This window comes from Erythrolamprus reginae, chromosome 2, assembly GCF_031021105.1.
Source record: "Erythrolamprus reginae isolate rEryReg1 chromosome 2, rEryReg1.hap1, whole genome shotgun sequence".
Classification (NCBI taxonomy): Eukaryota; Metazoa; Chordata; class Lepidosauria; order Squamata; family Dipsadidae; genus Erythrolamprus; species Erythrolamprus reginae.
In genome coordinates, this window is record NC_091951.1 from 229,837,223 (window position 1) to 229,856,955 (window position 19,733).

The 19,733-nt window shown below is 43.1% G+C and overlaps 1 protein-coding gene across 2 annotated transcripts in view; it reads left to right on the plus strand.

Annotated features, from left to right (window-relative positions):
• TSTD2 (thiosulfate sulfurtransferase like domain containing 2) overlaps window positions 1-19,733 on the plus strand; it is a 27,577-nt gene continuing 7,844 nt past the window's right edge. The window contains exons 1-7 of one of the 2 annotated variants that reach the window (XM_070742229.1): window positions 1-199; window positions 2,765-2,970; window positions 5,605-5,912; window positions 9,884-9,992; window positions 12,563-12,688; window positions 14,272-14,377; window positions 15,485-15,603. In XM_070742229.1, coding sequence (XP_070598330.1) covers window positions 2,782-2,970; window positions 5,605-5,912; window positions 9,884-9,992; window positions 12,563-12,688; window positions 14,272-14,377; window positions 15,485-15,603 — 957 coding nt within the window. In that variant the 5' untranslated portion in view covers window positions 1-199; window positions 2,765-2,781. Of the gene's footprint in view, window positions 200-415; window positions 500-2,764; window positions 2,971-5,604; window positions 5,913-9,883; window positions 9,993-12,562; window positions 12,689-14,271; window positions 14,378-15,484; window positions 15,604-19,733 lie in introns of those variants that run through there. The other variant, XM_070742230.1, reaches the window with a different exon arrangement.

Sequence of the window (19,733 nt, forward strand, 5' to 3'; positions counted from 1 at the left end):
AGGAGGAGGCGGAGTAAAGAGGCTTGGAGGGAGCCAGCCGCCAGCCATGCTCCCGCTTCGAAGAGCGAGTCAGCCAAGTCAGCAGCCGGCCGAGGAAGCAAGGAAGGAGCCGCTGAACGGGACGGGGAGGCTCTGCGTGCCGATCGCGAAAAAGAAAAAAAGGGGGGCAGCCGGAGGAGAGCGGGAAGAAGGAACGGAGGTAGGAATCTGAGCGGGAGTTGCAACGTGCCAAGGAAACCGCGAGACGGAGAAGCGCGACCCGGAAGACGATCGCCCCGGTTTGGGCTCCTATTAATGGCTCCTATTGAATTGAACGGGCGCCCAAGTCAATATTTCTTGCAATTGGGAGCAAGTCCAAAACTTGTACTCCCTTTTGTTTGTTTTATCCCCCAACCTTCTTCCCCTCTAAATCAAAGGTTCATTAGGTTAACTTTCTTGCTCGTGAACACGTGTCAGTCGTGCACACGTGTCGCCTAAAACGAATCTCTAAGCTCCAGAGGTAAAGTGTTGCTTTTCAATCACGGCAATTGGAAAGAAGTGTGGACTTCAATTCCCAGAATGCTGCCTGGGGATTTCTGGGAGGGGGAGGGGGAAAAAATTCCACACGTTTTAAAATGGCCCACAAATTGAGAAAAATCCGGAGAAAAACCCGGAATCGGAAGCTGATGGCCCCTTTTCCCAAAGTTGCATCTGATATAGAGAGCTTAGCAATAGCATTTAGACCAGTGTTTTTCAACCAGTGTGCCGTGGCACACTAGTGTGCCGCGAGACATGGTCAGGTGTGCCGCGAAGCTCAGAGAGAAAGAAAGCAAGAGAGAGAGAAAGCAAGAGAGAGAGAAAGAAAGCAAGAGAGAGAAAGAGCGAGAGAGAGAGGAGAACAAGAGAGAGAGAAAGAAAGCAAGGGAGAGAGAGAAAACAAGAGAAAGAGAGAGAGCAAGAGAGAGAGAAAGCAAGAGAGAGAGAGAAAGAGGGGGAGGGAAGGAGAGAGAGAGAAAGACATGGAGGGAGGGAGAGAGAGAGAGCAAAAAAGAGAGGAAGGAAGAGAAAGAAAGAGGGATGGAGAGAGAGAGAAAGAAAGAGGAAGGAAGGGAAAGAAAGAGGGAGGGAGAAAGAAATAAAGTGAAGGGGAGGAAGAGAGAGAGAGAGAATTTTTTTGTCCAAACTTTTTTTAGCCCCCCACCCCCACCCCACTCAATGTGCCCCAGGGTTTCGCAAATGTAAAAAATGTGCCGCGGCTCAAAAAAGGTTGAAAATCACTGATTTAGACCATGGGTCCTCAAACTTATAGTTGGCTGGAGAATTCTGGGAGTTGAAGTCCACCAGTCTTAAAGTTGTCAAGTTTGAAGATCTCTGATTTAGACTATATACTGCTTCATAGTGGAATAGCATAGCAATAACATTTAGACTTATATAGCAATAGCATAGCAATAGCATTTATACGTATACTGTATACCGCTTCATAGTGCTTTTACAGCCCTCTCTAAGCGGCTTACAGAATCAGCCTACTGCCCCCAACAATCTGGGTCCTCATTTTACCCACCTTGGAAAGATGGAAGGCTGAGTCAACCTTGAGCTGGTGGTGAGATTTGAACTGCTGAACTACAGCTAGCAGTTAGCTGAAGTAGCCTGCAGTGCTGCATTCTAACCACTGCACCACCCCGGTTCTTCATTTAAACCTCATATAAAACCTGGAAAATGAATAAAAGAATCATATAATGAATTAATATATTAAAATTATCCACCTGCCCCGCCTACAGCACCGGACTATTGCAGTGTCCAGGGGTCATAATCACCTTTTGCAACCTTCTGATAAGCAAAATCAATAGGGAAGTCAAATTTTATTTATTTATTATTTATTCATTAATTGGACTTATGTGCCACTCTTCTCCATAGACTCACTTACCAGCTGTGTTTCTAACTTAACAACTGCAGTGATTCATTTAATAACTGTGGGGGAGAAAGGTAATAAAATAGGGCAAACCTTGCTGAACAACTATTTCATTTAGCAACAGAAATTTTGGACTCCATTCTAGTCATTAAGTCCAGGATTACCTGTAGTTCAGGATATCGTGCAAAATGTCTACTGGCCCCCATGTTGGAGTAGGAAAACCAACATTCTGAGTGGATGGCTGAGATTGCCTATGGTATTAAGAAGAGGGGGGAAAGTACATTATTACATAATAAGTGGCATAAACTCAGATTCAACCAACTTCAGTGTGGCTCAGCAAATGGTGTGAATCAGACTAGCGACTGGCAATATTCTTAAAATGTTTACCGTCAGAAATTACATTTATCCAGCACACGGAGCAGAATTACAGCACTTGACTGTATAAGATTTTTGATGAAGAATAATATTAGTTATAGCTGAGGAAACAGCATATCAACTTGTTTTTCAATTAAATATTAATATAAGAGTATTCTCTAAATCAGGGGTCCCCAACCTTGGCCACTTTAAGACTTCTGGACTTCAACTCCCAGAATTTCTCAGCCAGCAAAGCAAAGCTGGCTGAGGAATTCTGGGAGTTGAAGTCCACAAATCTTAAAGTGGCCAAGGTTGGGGACCCATGCTCTAAATGAATTTGTTGCAAGTTGAGGATTACCTGTAGATAGATTCTAGTGATCTGCAATCAGGCAGTTCTGAAACTGATCCAAGTTCCAGTTTTAAGACCCGGTGTGGAAATGCTCATGCAGTTCTGTTATTTCCTTGTTTTACTTTCCTTGCGTGCCTGTTAATAAACCCCTATTTGGGAACGCTCTCGCTTAGGACACTGAGAAAAACGTATGCCTGGCTGCTGTGACATAGAAATGATCTCTTTGCCATTGCCTGATGGAGACGATGCAGTGGGAGTTTGCATCTTAACCTCTGCAGACCTTGAGTTGAAAGAGCACCATCCTTTCCCACCCCGGAGTCATCTCAAGACCAAAGTCGACTGCAGTGCCAAAAAGAAATACACATCTGCAAAGAAGAAGGTACTTGGCTTTTTGCTGACTGTTCATCAGTGTCTATTGTTACCAGCGAAAAAATGGTTGTGTAGCTGAGTTTCTTCATCCCACTTGTACTCCAATCATAATTGGTCATTCTGAATTTAGTGCTACGACTGATGTGCCAAATTATTTCAGATGCATTCCAATTTCTGCTCTAGTAATCTGAATCCAATTACAATAGTACCTTGTGATATGAACCCCTCATCTTACGAACTTTTTGAGATAAGAACCCGGGGTTTGGGATTTTTCTGCCTCTTCTTACGAACTTTTTTCGCCTTACGAACCTGCCGCCGCGAACGCCAAACCCGGAAGTTCGGCAAAAGTTCGGGTTCGGCATTCAGGTTCGGCCGAGAAGCACCGCCGCCCGGCAGTCACCTTTTGAAACAGAGCTTTGATGTCACAGAGTCATCCTTCCTGGCCAGCCAAAACGTGGACTCCAGCAGAACACCGTTTTTGCGATTTTTTTCCATAGCACGTATTAATTGGTTTTACATTGTTTCCTATAGGAAACATTGTTTAATCTTACAAACTTTTCATCTTACGAACCTCCTCCCGGAACCAATTAAGTTCGTAAGACGAGGTATCACTGTACTTCCAAGTCCTGAGCTACCAGACTGCATATGGCAAACTGGAAGTTCTCTTGACTGCAACTTCCAGAAGTTGACAAATGGGCCATTTTGGGCCTCCAGAGGACCTCCGAGGATAGTGGTGGGGAAGGCCATTTTCACCCTCCCCAGGCTCCTAGAAAGACTCAGGAGCCTGAGGAGAGTGAAAAACGGGTGTGCCATTGTGTGCCAAGAGCGGTGGTGGTGGTCATGCATGGTGGGCCTGCATGGAATTATGGGTGTGGGCATGCACATGCGCAACCTCTCACATGCCCCCCCCCCCATCTTGGCACACAAACCAAAAAAGGTTCACCATCACTGGCATATTGTATTCCGTCAATTCATATGTGCCTATTCAGAAAGATTTGTTCATATCTACACCAAATGTTGGTTATGACCTATAAAGCGCTACATGGCATCAGACCAGATAACCTCTGGGACTGCCTTCTGCCATATGAGTCCCAGTGACCGGTCAGCTCCCACAGAGTCGGCCTTCTCCAGGTCCCGTCAAAAAGACAATGTCGTTTGGTGGGGCCTAGGGGAAGAGCCTTCTCTGTGGGGGCCTCAGCCCTCTGGAATTAGCTCCCCCTAGAGATTCGCACTGCCTGCACTCTCCTTGCCTTCCATAAAAGTTTAAAGACCTATTTGTGCCCCCAGGCTTGGGGCCATTGGACTATAGCCCCCTGGCTGATGAGTGTAGTATGTCTTGCTGTGTGAATGGAAATAAATAATTTTAAATGTTATTAGAGTTTTTTGGGTTATATTAATTGGATTTTTTAGATATGTATATTGCATATTATTTTGATACGTTGTGAGCCACCCTAAGTCCTCGGAGAGGGGCGGCACACAAATGCAGTAAGTAAGTAAGTAAGTAAGTAAGTAAGTAAGTAAGTAAGTAAGTAATCCACATCTATTGTTGAAGGCTGATTGCAAAAGGAGGAGGAGCCTGTTCTATACCTTTTAGAGTACAGTAATCCCTCGTTTTTCGCGGGGGATGCGTTCCAAGACCACCCATGAAAAATGAATTTCCGTGAAATAGAGGAAGGATATTTTTTTATGCATTTAACGAGTATTTGGACTTTTAAAACCTACCCTTTGCATTAAACAGTCATTCTATAATGTTTCTCAGCTGGAACTACATGTGATATCCTACCAGTTTCTTTAATAGAGTACAGTAGTACTGTAGAAGAATTTTATGAATTTTAATGGATTTAAATTTTTTAATGGATTTAATGGATTTAAGCCCCCTTTGAAAACCCGTGAAGTAGCGAATCCACAAAAGATGAACGGTGAAGTAGGGAGAGATTACTGTAGTCCAATTTGAAAGAACTTAACTGGAGAGGGATAGTGATTCGTTAGAGATAATCACCAACTCACCACCTTACTTTTAAACCTGATTCCAGTCCAAAGACGTTTGGCAATTTGCAAGATTTGGATTGTGTTGTATGTATGAATGCCTTGTATGAGCAATAATTGTGTGGGTTACCTTTTAGATAATGGAGCCTTTCCAGTCTACCCCGAATAGGGGCCACAGGTTCATAAGAAGGGAGTTTTGCCTTTTGAATAAATGCAAGCCACTTGCCTTGCACAGAAGGAAATCAACTTTCTTAGTACAGTAATTGCAAATTGGGTTCTTTGCCTTTTCCCCCCTAACCAAATGTGTTGTATCTGGTTTTGCTAGTGATGTCATAGCACTAATTAAGTTAATTAGGCAGCTTCAAAACTAGAAGCCTTTGTGAAGCAATGCAACACAAAGGCTTGCAGTCTATATTTGCTCAGTCAACATTCTGCTGGTTGTTGCCTAGGTTTTGAACCTCAAATCTTACTGTAGATCAGGGATATCAAACTCGCACGTGAGGTTCCCCCTTCGCTAAACCGGGGTTGGGCGTGGCCAATGCATGACGCATCTGGTCCACGGACCGTGAGTTTGACATCCCTGCTGCAGAGGATTCACAGGCACTGCCCTTACATTTGCTCTTAAATTTCTCTCTGCCTCCTTTGCTGTTGTTTGCAGGCGTTTGCTCTCTTTGTGAAAGCCAAGGAACTGGAAGTGGACTTGCCTGCTCATCAAAGGGAAGTTTCCTGGAAATGCTGCCAACAGACTTTCAAAGATTTGACTGGCATTCACAGACATGTGGCTTCTCAACATTCAGCTGAGATTGGGCAGCAAGCATCTGTCCTCTTAAAGCAGATGCCCGACATCGGAATTAACCCTGTTTCTGTGGATGAAACGTCTAGGCCCAAGGAGACTCCAGACAGAAACCAAGAAGTGATTTATAAGCTCCCGGACATAAGCCACATTGATACTAATGAAATGAAAAGGTAAGGAATAATTATCTTTACCTTGAGCCAGTCTCAATCTGTTCACTTTTTTCTGTCCTCACTCACCCCACTTCCTAATGATTGACGATCTGCTTTGTTGGTGATTATTCATTAGAGCAGTGGTTCTCAACCTTTCTAATGCCGCAACTCCTTAAATCTGGTGTTCTGTTCGGGTCTGTGAAACCCGACCCTGTAAAAAAATTCCCTGCATATCTGAAACTTGATATTTCATGATTTTGCATCATTTCAGGGGTTCTCTCTATGATAATCTTTTTGGGGGGTGGGGGGACTTCTTTCTTGCTGAAAAAAAAAGTCCCTAAAGTTCTGTTCCCGGGTCAACTTGACCCGGACCGAAAATTCTTCATTTGAGGTGCTTATGTTTGGTCAGTTTGAAAACTTTTTTCACTTGGAAAGTAGTCTGAACATTTCTGCACACAATGAAATGAAAATTGAACTGAAAAAATTGATGCTTATTGGTTAATTTTGATCAACCCCCCCCCCCCCTTTTGTGATTTTTTTTCCAATTTATTGATAGTTTAGCCTTCAAAATGCGTTCAATTTTACTAAAGTTGGTGTGGCTTTGGCAGTTTGAACATTTCTGAACATAAGAAAAATATAAATGAACTGAAAAAAATGATGCTTATTGAGTTTTTAAATCAGAAATAAGGCCTCCACACACACACACACACGGCTGCTTGCAACCATTTTCACTTTAAATTTTTTTATGCTCCAAATTCAAAATATTTTTAACATCTTAGGCATTGATTTACTAAATTTAACATTGCTGATCATCATAAAAATATTTTGGGGGGTGGGGGTTAATTTTTTTGGGGGGGGAAATCTTACACTTTTATTGTTTCGGGTCGTATAGGACCCGGACCAAAAATATTTTTTTTAGGTACTTAAATTTGGTCTTTTTGAAAACCTTTTCTGCTGGTAAACTAGTTTGAACATTTCTGCACACAATGATATGAAAATTGAACTGAAGAAATTGATGCTTATTGGTTTATTTTGATCAAAAAGCCCCCACCCCCATTTTTGAGCATTTCGTGTCAGTTTATATTTTTTTAGGCTACAAATCTCCAAGGGATTTTCCCCCCAAAGGTTTGATATACAAAATTGAGCATTCCTGATAATAAGAAAAATACAAATGAACTGAAAAAATTGATGCTTATCGGTTTATTTTGATCAAAAAGCCCCCGCCCCCATTTTTGAGCATTTCGTGTCAGTTTATATATTTTTTAGGCTACAAATCTCCAAGGGATTTTACCCCAAAAGGTTTGCTACGCACAATTGAACATTCCTGATCATAAGAAAAATATAAATGAACTGAAAAAATTTGTGCTTATTGGTTTATTTTCGAATATAAGACCATAGCCTACTTGAGTATAAGCCTATTTGAGTATAAGCATGGGGGCTGCCTTTTATGAGCAAAATAAACCAATAAGCATCAATTTTTTCAGTTCAATTTTCATTTCATTGTGTGCAGAAATGTTCAAACTAGCTTTCAAAAAGACCAAATATAAGTACAGTACCTAAAATGAACAATTTTTGGTCTGGGTCTAATAGAGCCGGGAACAGAACTTTAGGATGTGTTTTTGAGCAAAACAGCAGGGTTAATACAGTTCCTCATGTTGTCTAATTATAAGTCTAACGCCAATTTTTCTAACAGAGCTTTAAGCTGATTGGCAGGAAGGTCAGAGGGGCACCCTCACTGTAAACGCCTGATTGGTCAGATTGTAAAAATATTTTCCAAGACGCCAGAATAGAAGCTTTAGTTCCTAACACCATGGGGAATTTGTCTTTTCCCATGGTCATAGGTGACCCCAAAGGGGTCCTGACCCCCAGGTTGAGAATCACTGCATTAGAGGAAACCTCAGATGATCTTCTGCCCATGATTGAGGAGCATCCGTTGCACGTTCTTGGGAATTTATCACTGCCACCAAAGGACTTTGCTTGATCTCCTATTCAAATGCCCTTGCCCTCCAGTTAGTTTAAGTGTCATAACTAGGTTTTTAATGCGTCCCATTTATATCCAAGTTTCTTAAAGAAACTATTTCTTTACTTAAAATGCAATGGGCGACAATAAAAATTAGAGATGGTTTCTTGAATTGAGTTTAATAATTAACATTTGGTAGGTAATTAAGGGTTGCATTTTTGTAGGGTTTGAATTGCCTTTGTCTTGGGTGCCATTATTTTATTAATAATAACTTAATACTTTGCTGTACATCATCTGGATTCCTTCTCTGAAGGAGAGGGGTGTTAGAAATAAATACTTGTTGCTGAGGAATGGTTGGATTGGGTTGGATTTTCACGTTATGTTCTCTGCCGAGTCACAGTTGCAAGAGAGATAGCCAAATAAATTTATGTAATAAATAATAATAACAACAGCTTGACGGGAAGGGTATGATTTTTTAAAATGCTGTATGTATTAGTTGTGAGTTGACCAGGATCTTTAAATAAATAATAATAAATTTAAAAAAAAAAGAATTAGACATCTGAAGTCTGGTAAGTGTTTTATGCACTTTGGCGATGGGGGAATAGAATAGGCTCTTCTTAAGGTCTTCCTGGTGTAATTAGGTTACCATCCATTGCAAGGTCTTTGTCAATATCTCAGAGACAAAATCGGGTGTAGGAGGGGCTCTGGGAAAGTGAGGACCAACAACCTGGTTTGACCTGAAGGGTGAACAACACAATTTTCTTCCCTTTTTAAAAAACCTAGCAGGTTGTAACAACTCAATCCATCATTTCCATTAATACTATCCCTATAAATGAGTGACTGCAGTAGTCCTTGACATACGACCACAATTGACCCCAAAATTTCTGTTGCTACATGAGAAAGATGTTAAGTGAATTTTACCCCATTTTGTGACCTTCTGTCAAGGTTCCAGCTAACATCCAAATTAAATCAGAATCCGAGTCAAAATACTCCTCAAAGTTCCAATATATTTCCGGAGCCATCCTGGCCCCAATTTCCCATGGTGTTAGTAAGAACTAAAGCTTCTATTCTGGCACCTTGGAACATATTTTTACAATCCGACCAATCAGGCATTTAAAGTGTCGGTGTACCTCTGACTTTCCTGTTAATCAGCTTAAAGCTCTGTTGGGAGAATTTGTGCTAAACTTATGGTTGGGGGTCACCACAACACGAGGAACTGTATTAAGGGGTCGTGGCATTAGAAAGGTTGAGAACCACTGTTTCAAGGTACAGTGGTACCTCTACTTAAGAACGCCTCTACTTAAGAACTTTTCTAGATAAGAACCGGGTGTTCAAGATTTTGTTCAAGAACCAGGTGTTCAAGATTTTTTTGCCTCTTCTTAAGAACCATTTTCTACTGAAGAAATTGAGCCCGGAAAAATTTCCCAGGAAATTTGAGAGCGGCACGAATGCGCGGCCAGTTTCCTGTCATTCCCGCTGAGTTTCTCTGGCACAATGTATGGGAGGTAGCCTCGCGCCGGGAGTATGAGAGGCGCGTGCTCCTCCTCGCCGTCTTAGAGTCCCCCCCCTTTTTTTAAAGCCTTAAAGTTTTGGATTATTTTTATTCCCCTGACCTTACCTTCTTTGTTTAGCAGTGACTGTCCTCCTCCTCTTCTTCCCCCTCCTCCTCCCACCCAAATTCCGAGCTTTTATTTCTTTCCTAATGGGTTTGCACGCATTATCTGCTTTTACATTGATTCCTATGGGGAAAATTGCTTCTACTTACAAACTTTTCTACTTAAGAACCTGGCCACGGAACGAATTAAGTTCTTAAGTAGAGGTACCACTGTATATGCATTGATGTATATATGGAAACTGGAGAAAAAAATAAAAACTTTTACAAAAAAAAAAGAATGACTTAGAATAAATGAGCTGGAAGGGACCTTGGATGACTTCTAGTCCAGCTCCCTGCTTAGACAGGAAAAACTACGTTATTTCAGATAAGTGACTGTCTAGTTTCTTCTTAAAAACGTCTTCCTTCCTCTCTTTTCAGCGAAGTTGGGGAAGTTTTGCTGTACTATTATTACTGCGAGGTGGCAGATCCTGTGGGACTTTATGCGTGGCAGAAGGCTTTATGTCAGCATCTGCATCTAACTGGCAAGGTAAGTGGTTCAACACTGTCCCCTCTTCTATAATCTGAGCTTTATTTATTTTATTTTATTTTATTTTATTTATTTATTTATTAGATTTGTATGCCGCCCCTCTCCGTAGACTTTAACTGAGATTTTACATCATGTGTTTCTGTTCTTTCCTATGCAGGTCGTCTTCAATTTACTGGTAGGCCCCGGGTTACATTGTCTCCAATGTACGACGACTCGGGGACAGCTTCGAAGCCACCGCTGCCGCCACCGCCTTCATTCATGCGAGGGAATCTCCGCAGTGGGCAGCGGCTTCGGAGACCCCGCGGAGATCCCCTCGCCTTAACGGAGGAGGAGGCGGCTTCAAGGGACCAACAGCCGGTCCTTCTCGGCGCTGCGTTGCTGTAGCCTCCGAGGCTGCCCACCACGGAGATCCCCTCGCATGAATGGAGGCGGCGTCGGCAGCAGCAGCCGAGGAGGCTGCATCAACGCAGCGCCGAGGAGGACCAGCTGTTGGTTCCTTGAAGAAGCTGCTGCCGCCGCCGTGTAAGTCGGAATATTAATGTAAATCGGAATATTCCGACTTACACCAAACTCGGCTAATGACGGGCCGTGGGAACGGATCCCCGTTGTAAGTCGGGGACTACCTGTAAAAGCATTCATTTAGTGACCATTCAAAGTTACGATGCCTCTACAGAAGGTGACTCATGACCATTTTTCATACTTAACGACTGTGGCAGCATCTCCGTGACCACATGATTGAAATTCGAACACTTGGCAACCGGCATGTATTTATGACAGGGTCACGTGATGTTAGGATCCCTTCTGAATATACAGGTAGTTCTCGAGTTACAGCCACAGTTGAGTCTAGCGTTTACGTTCCTAAGTGAAACATTTGCTCAGTGAATTTTACAACCTTTCTTGCAACGGTTCTTAAGTGAATCGTTGCAATTGTTAAGTTGGTGTCATGGTGGTTGAGTGAATCTAGTTTTCCCATTGACTTTTCTTTGTCAGAAGGTCACATGACCCCGGAACACTGCAACCCTCATAAATATGAATCAGTTGCCAATCATTTAAATTTTGATCACATGACCACAGTGATGCTGCAATGGTTGTTACGTAGGAAAAAATGCCCATAAGTCACTTTTAGGTGCTGTTTTAACTAAAGCCCTTCATGGCATCAGACCAGAATATCTCCAGGACCGTCTTCTGCAGGAATCTTAGCGACCAGTTAGGTCCCATAGAGTTGGCCTTCTCCGGGTCTCATCGACGAAACAATGTTGTCTGGTGGGACTCAGGGGAAGAGCCTTCTCTGTGGTGGCCCCGACCCTCTGGAATCAACTCCCCCTGGAGATTAGGATTGCCCCCACCCTCCTTGCCTTTTGTAAACTCCTTAAAACCCACCTCTGACGTCAGGCATGGGGAAATTGATTCCCCTGGGCCGTTTCCGTTTTATGCATGGTTCGTCTGAGATATATGACTGTTTTTTTATATTAAGGGTTTTAAATGGTTTTTAATCATTGGATTTGTACTGTTTTGTTGTTGTGAGCCGCTCCAAGTTTTCGGAGATGGGCGGCATACAAATCTAATTATTATTATTATTATTATTATTATTATTATTAATAATAATAATAATAATAAATGAACTGTTGTAAAGTCGAGGACTCCATAGTGTCATCCCCAAACCCCCAACACTTTACCCTTAGATTATCTACAATTGACCTATCCAGATTCCTAAGAGGTCAGTAAGGGGCGAGTACAAGTGCACTAGAGTGCCTTCCGTCCCCTGTCCTATTGCTTTCCTATATCTCCTATACCTTTCTTCTATTCCTATATCTCTTCTTCTATTCTTTCATTGATATGTTCTATTCCTATATCTTCTTTTCTATTCTTTCATAGATATATTTTACTATGATTATCTTCTCTATAACCTTCATCATGTATTTTACTATGCGTATATAGATATACCCACTAAAACCCTTATTGTGTATTGGACAAAATAAATAAATAAATAAAATAAACTATTTGTAGATAGCATGTGCTGCTTCATAGAGCTTTACTGCCTTCTCTAAGCAGTTTAAAGAATCAACATCTTGCCCCCAACAATCTGGGTCCTCCTTTTACAGACCTCGGAAGGATGAAAGGCCAAGTCAACCTTGAGTCTGGTGAAATTCAAACTGCCAAATTGCAGTCAGCCGGCAGGCACTAGACATAGCCTGCAGTACTGCATTTTTTTTTTAGAAAAAAATCTTTTTTTAAATTAGTTTTCAAATATATTTTAAAACAAACAAACAAGCAAATGTCAACAGCAAAAAAATAAATAAAAAGGGGCAAAACAAAAACAAAATTATAATATCAGCAAACATTCAGTATTTCTGCATTGGTGCATCAGATATTTCATTAACTCCTATAATAATATACATATTAATTAATTACAGTATATCAATTCATACAATCACAAAATCCATTTTCGAACCATTAATATTTACATACAGTATTTATATCCTTTGTTTTCCAGTACCTCGTTCTAACCACTGCGCCACCCCAGCACTTGGTTGTATATTTTCTAATGACTCTTCCTGCTTGGCTTCTAGGTGCGCATTGCTTCAGAAGGAATTAATGGAACTGTAGGTGGGAGCAGGACATCTACTAACCTATATGTGGATGAAATGCTATCTCACCCCCTCTTCAAAGGCATGTTGACAAAGGAAGATTTCAAGGTGAGAGAGAGAGACAAAGTAGTCTGACTGCCTTGTGACCCAACGGTGACCATTTTTTTCTTCCACAAATCTTTCTCTATAACGATATCAAAAGAAATTTCACCTGTTTTCTTCAATAATTTCAGGCCCGCAACTGAGCCTTCTATCTCACTGATTAGATGATTGGCAACCCAGCAAAAGTGCTTCTTAGTTGATGTATTGTTTATACAGATCAGTGTTTCCCAACCTTGGCAACTTGAAGCTATTTGGACTTCAACTCCCAGAATTCCCCAGCCAGCGTTCGCTGGCTGGGGAATTCTGGGAGTTGAAGTCCAAATAGCTTCAAGTTGCCAAGGTTGGGAAACACTGATATAGATCATGGGTATCAAACTTGCAGCGTCACATTGCCGTCACATGATTTTTCACAATGTTTTTCCCCTTCGCAGAACTGGGGTGAGCATGGCCTGCACGGACAACATTTGGGCCATGGGACACCCGTTTGACGTTCCTGATGTAGATTATGAATTGGGGACTGAATCAAATCCAAGGGTTGGATATATTACCATTTAAGTTAAGAGGCTGATGCCAGCAGGTGGGGTTTTGGGGAAGGGAATTACTGCTCTTTGATCACACATGTTCTTACCATTGAGGAGTATATATGGAGCAATGGAGAAAGGCCCTTGGCTCCATGTATGATTTATTTCATCTTGTGTGATGTTTCTCTGCAGACAGGAAAAGGAGGACGGCAAAGGTCCCCTCATCCTTTTCCTCGGTACAGAAACATTCTTCAACTTCAAGAAGAAACAAGAATATCTCCCATCTTCTCCTGCATGGATAAGGGCTATGTTAAAAAATGAGGACCAGAGGTGGGTTCCTCCCAATTCTGACTGGTTCTTTAGAATCAGTAGCAGGAATTTCCCCCCGCTCACTGAACCGGGAGCAATGGCCGGCTGGCCACACTCCCGAACCGGCTCTCGGCAGTGCCATAGGTGGCGCCATCTTGTTTTTAGTGCAGAAGCTGAATTTTCAGCACTGCGCATGTGTGCGCCCAGGAGGAAGCGAACCAGCAGCAAGGTAAGTCAGAACCCACCCCTGGTAAGGACCTTAAGTTTAGTTTTGCTTGTAAGGGTTCTGTTGGATCATTCTCAAGTGGGCTCCTGCTGGTTTCACCCACTCCACACCCTCCCTTGGCAAAAAGGAAGAGCCAGCCAAACTGTGCTTAGGTAATTTCATCTGGAACAAACACAAAACGTAGCTTATCAAGGCAGGAAAGTTACACTGACAGCTTAACGGACTGTGCTAGGTCTCCAAGGAAACCATGCTCCTATAAATCTTCACTTTGAGTGTCTTCACTCTCAAACAGGACCAGTAAATTATTTAGAAAATCAAACCTTGTCAAACTTTATTCAAGAGGGTTGCTTCTAAATCTTTTTGACTAAGTTAAGCTGGACGTGGACTTACAACCACTGATTTTGTCATCTTTGATTTTCACGGGATTGGGGCAGGTGAGAAGGAAGGGGATGATGGGACAGGGAAGACTATTGACTGTCTTAAAGCCAACATGGCAACTAAAGTTTCTTGCAACTGCTTCTTGGTTTCCTCAGACCAGCCCGGGAGGAGCTCACTGTTTCCCAGATCTTCGAATCGGTGTGTTTGAAGAAATCGTGCCTATGGGAATTCACCCAGAAAAAGTCTCTTACAAAGAAACTGGTATGGAACTGGTCATTATAGTTTTTTTTCTTTTATGTCAAGGATTGAATTCTCCCAGAGTGCAGTCCTCGACTTACAACAGTTCATTTAGTTTGAAGTTCAACAGCACAGAAAAATGTGAATTATAACCGATTTTCACAGTTACAATCGTTACAACGTCCTTTGTGGTCGCATGATCAAAATTCAGACGCTTGGCAATTGATTCATATTTATGATGGTTGCCCTGTCCCGGGATCGTGTGATCACCTTTTGTAACCCTCTGTCAAGCTAAGTCAATGGGGAAGCCAGATTCGTTTTACAACCGCAATGTTAGTAACTTAAAAACTGCAATGATTCACTTAACAACTGTGGTGAGAAAGGTCATTAAAAACAACAAGAGGAATTTTGGGTTTGATTGTAATCATTAAGTCGAAGACTACTGTACTTGTAGTTTCTTGTGGAAACAAACATGCTGTGGAAGTATCCAGTGGGTGTGTGACCACTATATTGTCTCTCTCTTCTTCCTGCCCCTTTTTATTTCCCATCCTCTTTCCTCCCAGCCAATGAGCCGACATGAGGAACTTAGAACATTTTTGTTGGAAACCCAAACTTATTCCTTAAACTAAGCCAATTGTGCTTTACAAGAATCAAAGCTGGAGAGCCGTTAAAACCTGGCTTTTCCAGCAGGCCTGGGGCCGTTAAGCTGCCACCTCGATACGGCTATGAATGACTGAGAGTATGTATGGTTTGTAGATATTAATGTATTTTATAGTTTTTTACTCTTGTTTATATTGTAGCTATGTTTTATATTGTTTCTGTTGTTAGCTGCCCAGATTCTACCTGGAATTGGGCGGCATATAAATGCTACAAACAAACGGGAGGCAGTAATCTCAAGGAACAAAAAACAGCAGCTGTAGAGCAGGATTAAACTCATGTTTGAAATTTACTATACAATTATTTAGAAAAAAAATCTTTGGAATAAAGTAGGATTTGCTGTAGTGGTCTCTCTCTCCCTCTCCCTCTCTCTCCCTCCCTCCCTCCCTCCCTCTCTCTCTCTCTCTGTGTTAAATATGCAAGTTTGGCTCACTACAGTGACTTACTTTCTTAAAGTATTTTAATTTTTTGTAGGAATCCGTTTGGCTCCACAGGAGTTTCATGCCGAAGTAGAGAAATACCTTTCTCAGGGTCATAATGCCCAGATGGATACAATTTTGCTGGACTGTAGGAACTTCTATGAAAGTAAAATAGTAGGTACTCTTAATTTGGATGTGTTGTTTTCTCCTTTGTATTTACACACCTGAGATTGTATGAATACATAATAGGAACTGTGTATGTACATGGTACATACATATCCATGTTAAGAGCAGTAGTTGGTTCTAAAACCGGTTCGTGCATGTGCTCATGTGAGTGCAGTGCTTCTGCGCATGCGCAGAAGTATCCCAGGCGGGTGGGCAGAGCCTCCCGCCCCTGCTACCAGTTCACAGAACCCGGACAAACTGGGAGTAACCCACCGCTGCTAAAGAGACTTTTAACCCTCCTTCATTAGTATATTGCCTGTTCCCTGTTCCTTCTCTTGCCAACCTGCCCCACCTTAGATTCTTAGGAAAGAAAAACCCTCGACCTCATTTGGTTGAGAAGTGAACCACTACATTTAGTGGTTGCAGTGAAAGTAAAGCTAGATCTGAGTACAGTGATACCTTGTCTTATGAACTTAATTGGTTCCGGGACGAGGTTTGTAAGGTGAAACGTTTTTAAGATGAAACAATGTTTCACATAGGAATCAATGGAAAAGCGATTAATGCATGCAAGGCCAAAACTCACCCCTTTTGCTAGCCGAAGCGCCCGTTTTTGCGCTCCTGGGATTCCCCTGAGGCTCCCCTCGCTGGGAAACCCCACCTCCAGATTTCCGTGTTTTTGTGATGCTGCAGGGGAATCCAGCAGCGCAAAAATGGGTGCTTCGCTGGCAACGGAAGTCTGGAGGTAGGGTTTCCCAGCGAGGGGAACCTCAGCGAAATTGCAGCATCGCAAAAACACAGAAGTTCTCGAAATCCCACCTCCGGACTTCCATGTTTTTGTGATGCTGCGATTTCGCTGAGGCTCCCCTCGCTGAGAAACCCCACCTCCAGACTTCCGTTGCCAGCGAAGAGCCTGTTTTTGCGTTGCTGGGATTCCCCTGCAGCATCACAAAAACACGGAAGTCTGGAGGTGGGGTTTCCCAGCGAGGGGAGCCTCAGGGGAATCCCAGGAGCGCAAAAACGGGCGCTTCGCTGGCAACAGAAGTCTGGAGGCGGGGCATCCCAGTGACGGTGGTTTGGGTTTGTAAGGTGAAAATAGTTTGGAAGAAGAGGCAAAAAAATCTTAAACAGGTTTGTTTCTCGAAAAGTTTGTATGACAAGGGGTTTGTAAGACGAGGTATCACTGTATTCCCTTTCAAAAGGTTACAATTTTCCCCTTATCCCTAGCCCTCCCCCAGGGAACTGCTTTGAAGCTTGGCACTCCTCAAAGTAATTTCACACTCTATTCCCAGATCATATCAGGTGTCTTTGGAGGCTGCTTTATTCTGGTTTGACATGTCTGGTCCCTGTCAGCTTGTCTCCCTTCCTCCCTCTTTCTTCTCTCCAGCCCAATCCCCCCCAAATTCCTTTCCTTTCCTTTGGGTTTGTGGCAGGATGCCAGCAAAGTGAAGCAGTTTAAAATGGCAGACCTGATACCTCCCTTTTGTTTAAACTTTGAGATGCATAGCCTGCCTTTTAAAAATTGGGTTTTCACCTAACCTTGAAGATAGAAGCCAAGATACAGTTATCAGCCTTGAAGATGATACTAAGTTAAAAAGATTGGGTGACTCTTTATAGGGCAAAACAAAATTCCCTTCAGGGGTCCGAACACTGAATCATATGCAGCAGTAGTGATAAAGGTAAAATGTGCATTGGTAGGAAAAAACTGAATGTATTAATACAAAATTGGGGAGACCAGGTGAGGGGCAGTGAATGTGAGGGAATACTAGTAGACCTCCACTGTTATATTTATTTATTTTTATTTATTTAATTAGATTTCTATTCCGCCCTTCTCAAGTAACTTAGGGTGGTTTACAACAGAATAAATACAAATATTTATAGCAATTAAAAATCTTGAACTGCATTAATGATAGCATTACGTGCAAGCCATGACAAGTGGGTGCTATGGTGAACTCTGCATGGGTTAAACCGCAGTTAGAATACTATTGAGAAGTCTATGTTAGGAAAGGTAGAAGGAATGAGAATGAACATCAGCACGGAGGATGGAATTGATTACAGCAGCAGTAGATACACTGCTAGAAAATTGGAATGGGGACAGTCTGCCTGTGTCAGGCCTAGAGAAAGTCTGCCTATGTCAGGCCTAGAGAAAGTCTGCCTATGCCAGGCCTACAGAAAGTCTGCCTATGTCAGGCCTAGAGAAAGTCTGCCTATGTCAGGCCTAGAGAAAGTCTGCCTATGCCAGGCCTAGAGAAAGTCTGTCTATGCCAGGCCTAGAGAAAGTCTGTCTATGTCAGGCCTAGAGAAAGTCTGCCTATGTCAGGCCTAGAGAAAGTCTGCCTATGTCAGGCCTAGAGAAAGTCTGCCTATGCCAGGCCTAGAGAAAGTCTGTCTATGCCAGGCCTAGAGAAAGTCTGCCTATGTCAGGCCTAGAGAAAGTCTGCCTATGTCAGGCCTACAGAAAGTCTGCCTATGTCAGGCCTAGAGAAAGTCTGCCTATGTCAGGCCTAGAGAAAGTCTGCCTATGCCAGGCCTAGAGAAAGTCTGCCTATGTCAGGTCTAGAGAAAGTCTGCCTATGTCAGGCCTAGAGAAAGTCTGCCTATGCCAGGCCTAGAGAAAGTCTGCCTATGTCAGGCCTAGAGAAAGTCTGCCTATGTCAGGCCTACAGAAAGTCTGCCTAGGTCAGGCCTAGATAAAGTCTGCCTAGGTCAGGCCTAGAGGAAGTCTGCCTATGCCAGGCCTAGAGAAAGTCTGCCTATGTCAGGTCTAGAGAAAGTCTGCCTATGTCAGGCCTAGAGAAAGTCTGCCTATGCCAGGCCTAGAGAAAGTCTGCCTATGTCAGGCCTAGAGAAAGTCTGCCTAGGTCAGGCCTAGAGAAAGTCTGCCTAGGTCAGGCCTAGAGAAAGTCTGCCTAGGTCAGGCCTAGAGAAAGTCTGCCTAGGTCAGGCCTAGATAAAGTCTGCCTAGGTCAGGCCTAGAGGAAGTCTGCCTATGCCAGGCCTAGAGAAAGTCTGCCTATGTCAGGTCTAGAGAAAGTCTGCCTATGTCAGGCCTAGAGAAAGTCTGCCTATGCCAGGCCTAGAGAAAGTCTGCCTATGTCAGGCCTAGAGAAAGTCTGCCTATGTCAGGCCTAGAGAAAGTCTGCCTAGGTCAGGCCTAGAGAAAGTCTGCCTAGGTCAGGCCTAGAGAAAGTCTGCCTAGGTCAGGCCTAGAGAAAGTCTGCCTAGGTCAGGCCTAGAGAAAGTCTGCCTAGGTCAGACCTAGAGAAAGTCTGCCTATGTCAGGCCTGTCAAACTGGGCCGGATATGGGCCACACAGGCCATGGCCTACTCCAGCTCTGCAAAGGCAAAAAACATCCTGATACAACACGATACAGCCTGCGATGTGATTAGGTTTGACACTCTGATCACTACCATCTGGGTGGCACACACCAATTGAATTTATTTTATTTTATTTATTTTACTTATTAATTAGATTTGTATGCCCCCCTCTCCCAGGACTCGGAGCGGCTCACAACAACAAAAAAATACAAATCCAATACTAAAACAATTTAAAACCCTTAATATAAAAAAACAATCATACATCTCATGCAGACAATGCGTAAAGCAGAAACAGCCCAGGGGAATCAATTTCCCCATGCCTGACAACAAAGATGAGTTTTGAGGAGTTTGCGAAGGGCAAGGAGGGTGGGGGCAATCCTAATCTCCGGGGGGAGTTGATTCCAGAGGGTCAGGACCGCCGCAGAGAAGGTTCTTCCCCTGGGTCCTGCCAGATGACATTGTTTAGTCGACGGGACCTGGAGAAGGCCAACTCTGTGGGACCTAACCGGTCGCTGGGATTCGTGCGGCAGAAGGCGGTCCCGGAGATATTCTTGTCCGATGCCATGTAGGGCTTTATAGGTCATAACCAACACTTTGAACTGTGACCGGAAACCGATCGGCAACCAGTGCAGACTGAGGAGTGTTGGTGTAACATGGGCATACCTAGGGAAGCCCATGATTGCTCTCGCAGCTGCATTCTGCACGATCTGAAATTTCTGAACACTCTTCAAAGGTAGCCCCATGTAGAGAGCATTACAGTAGTCGAACCTCGAGGAGATGAGGACATGAGTGACCGTGAGCAGTGACTTCTGGTCCAGATAGGG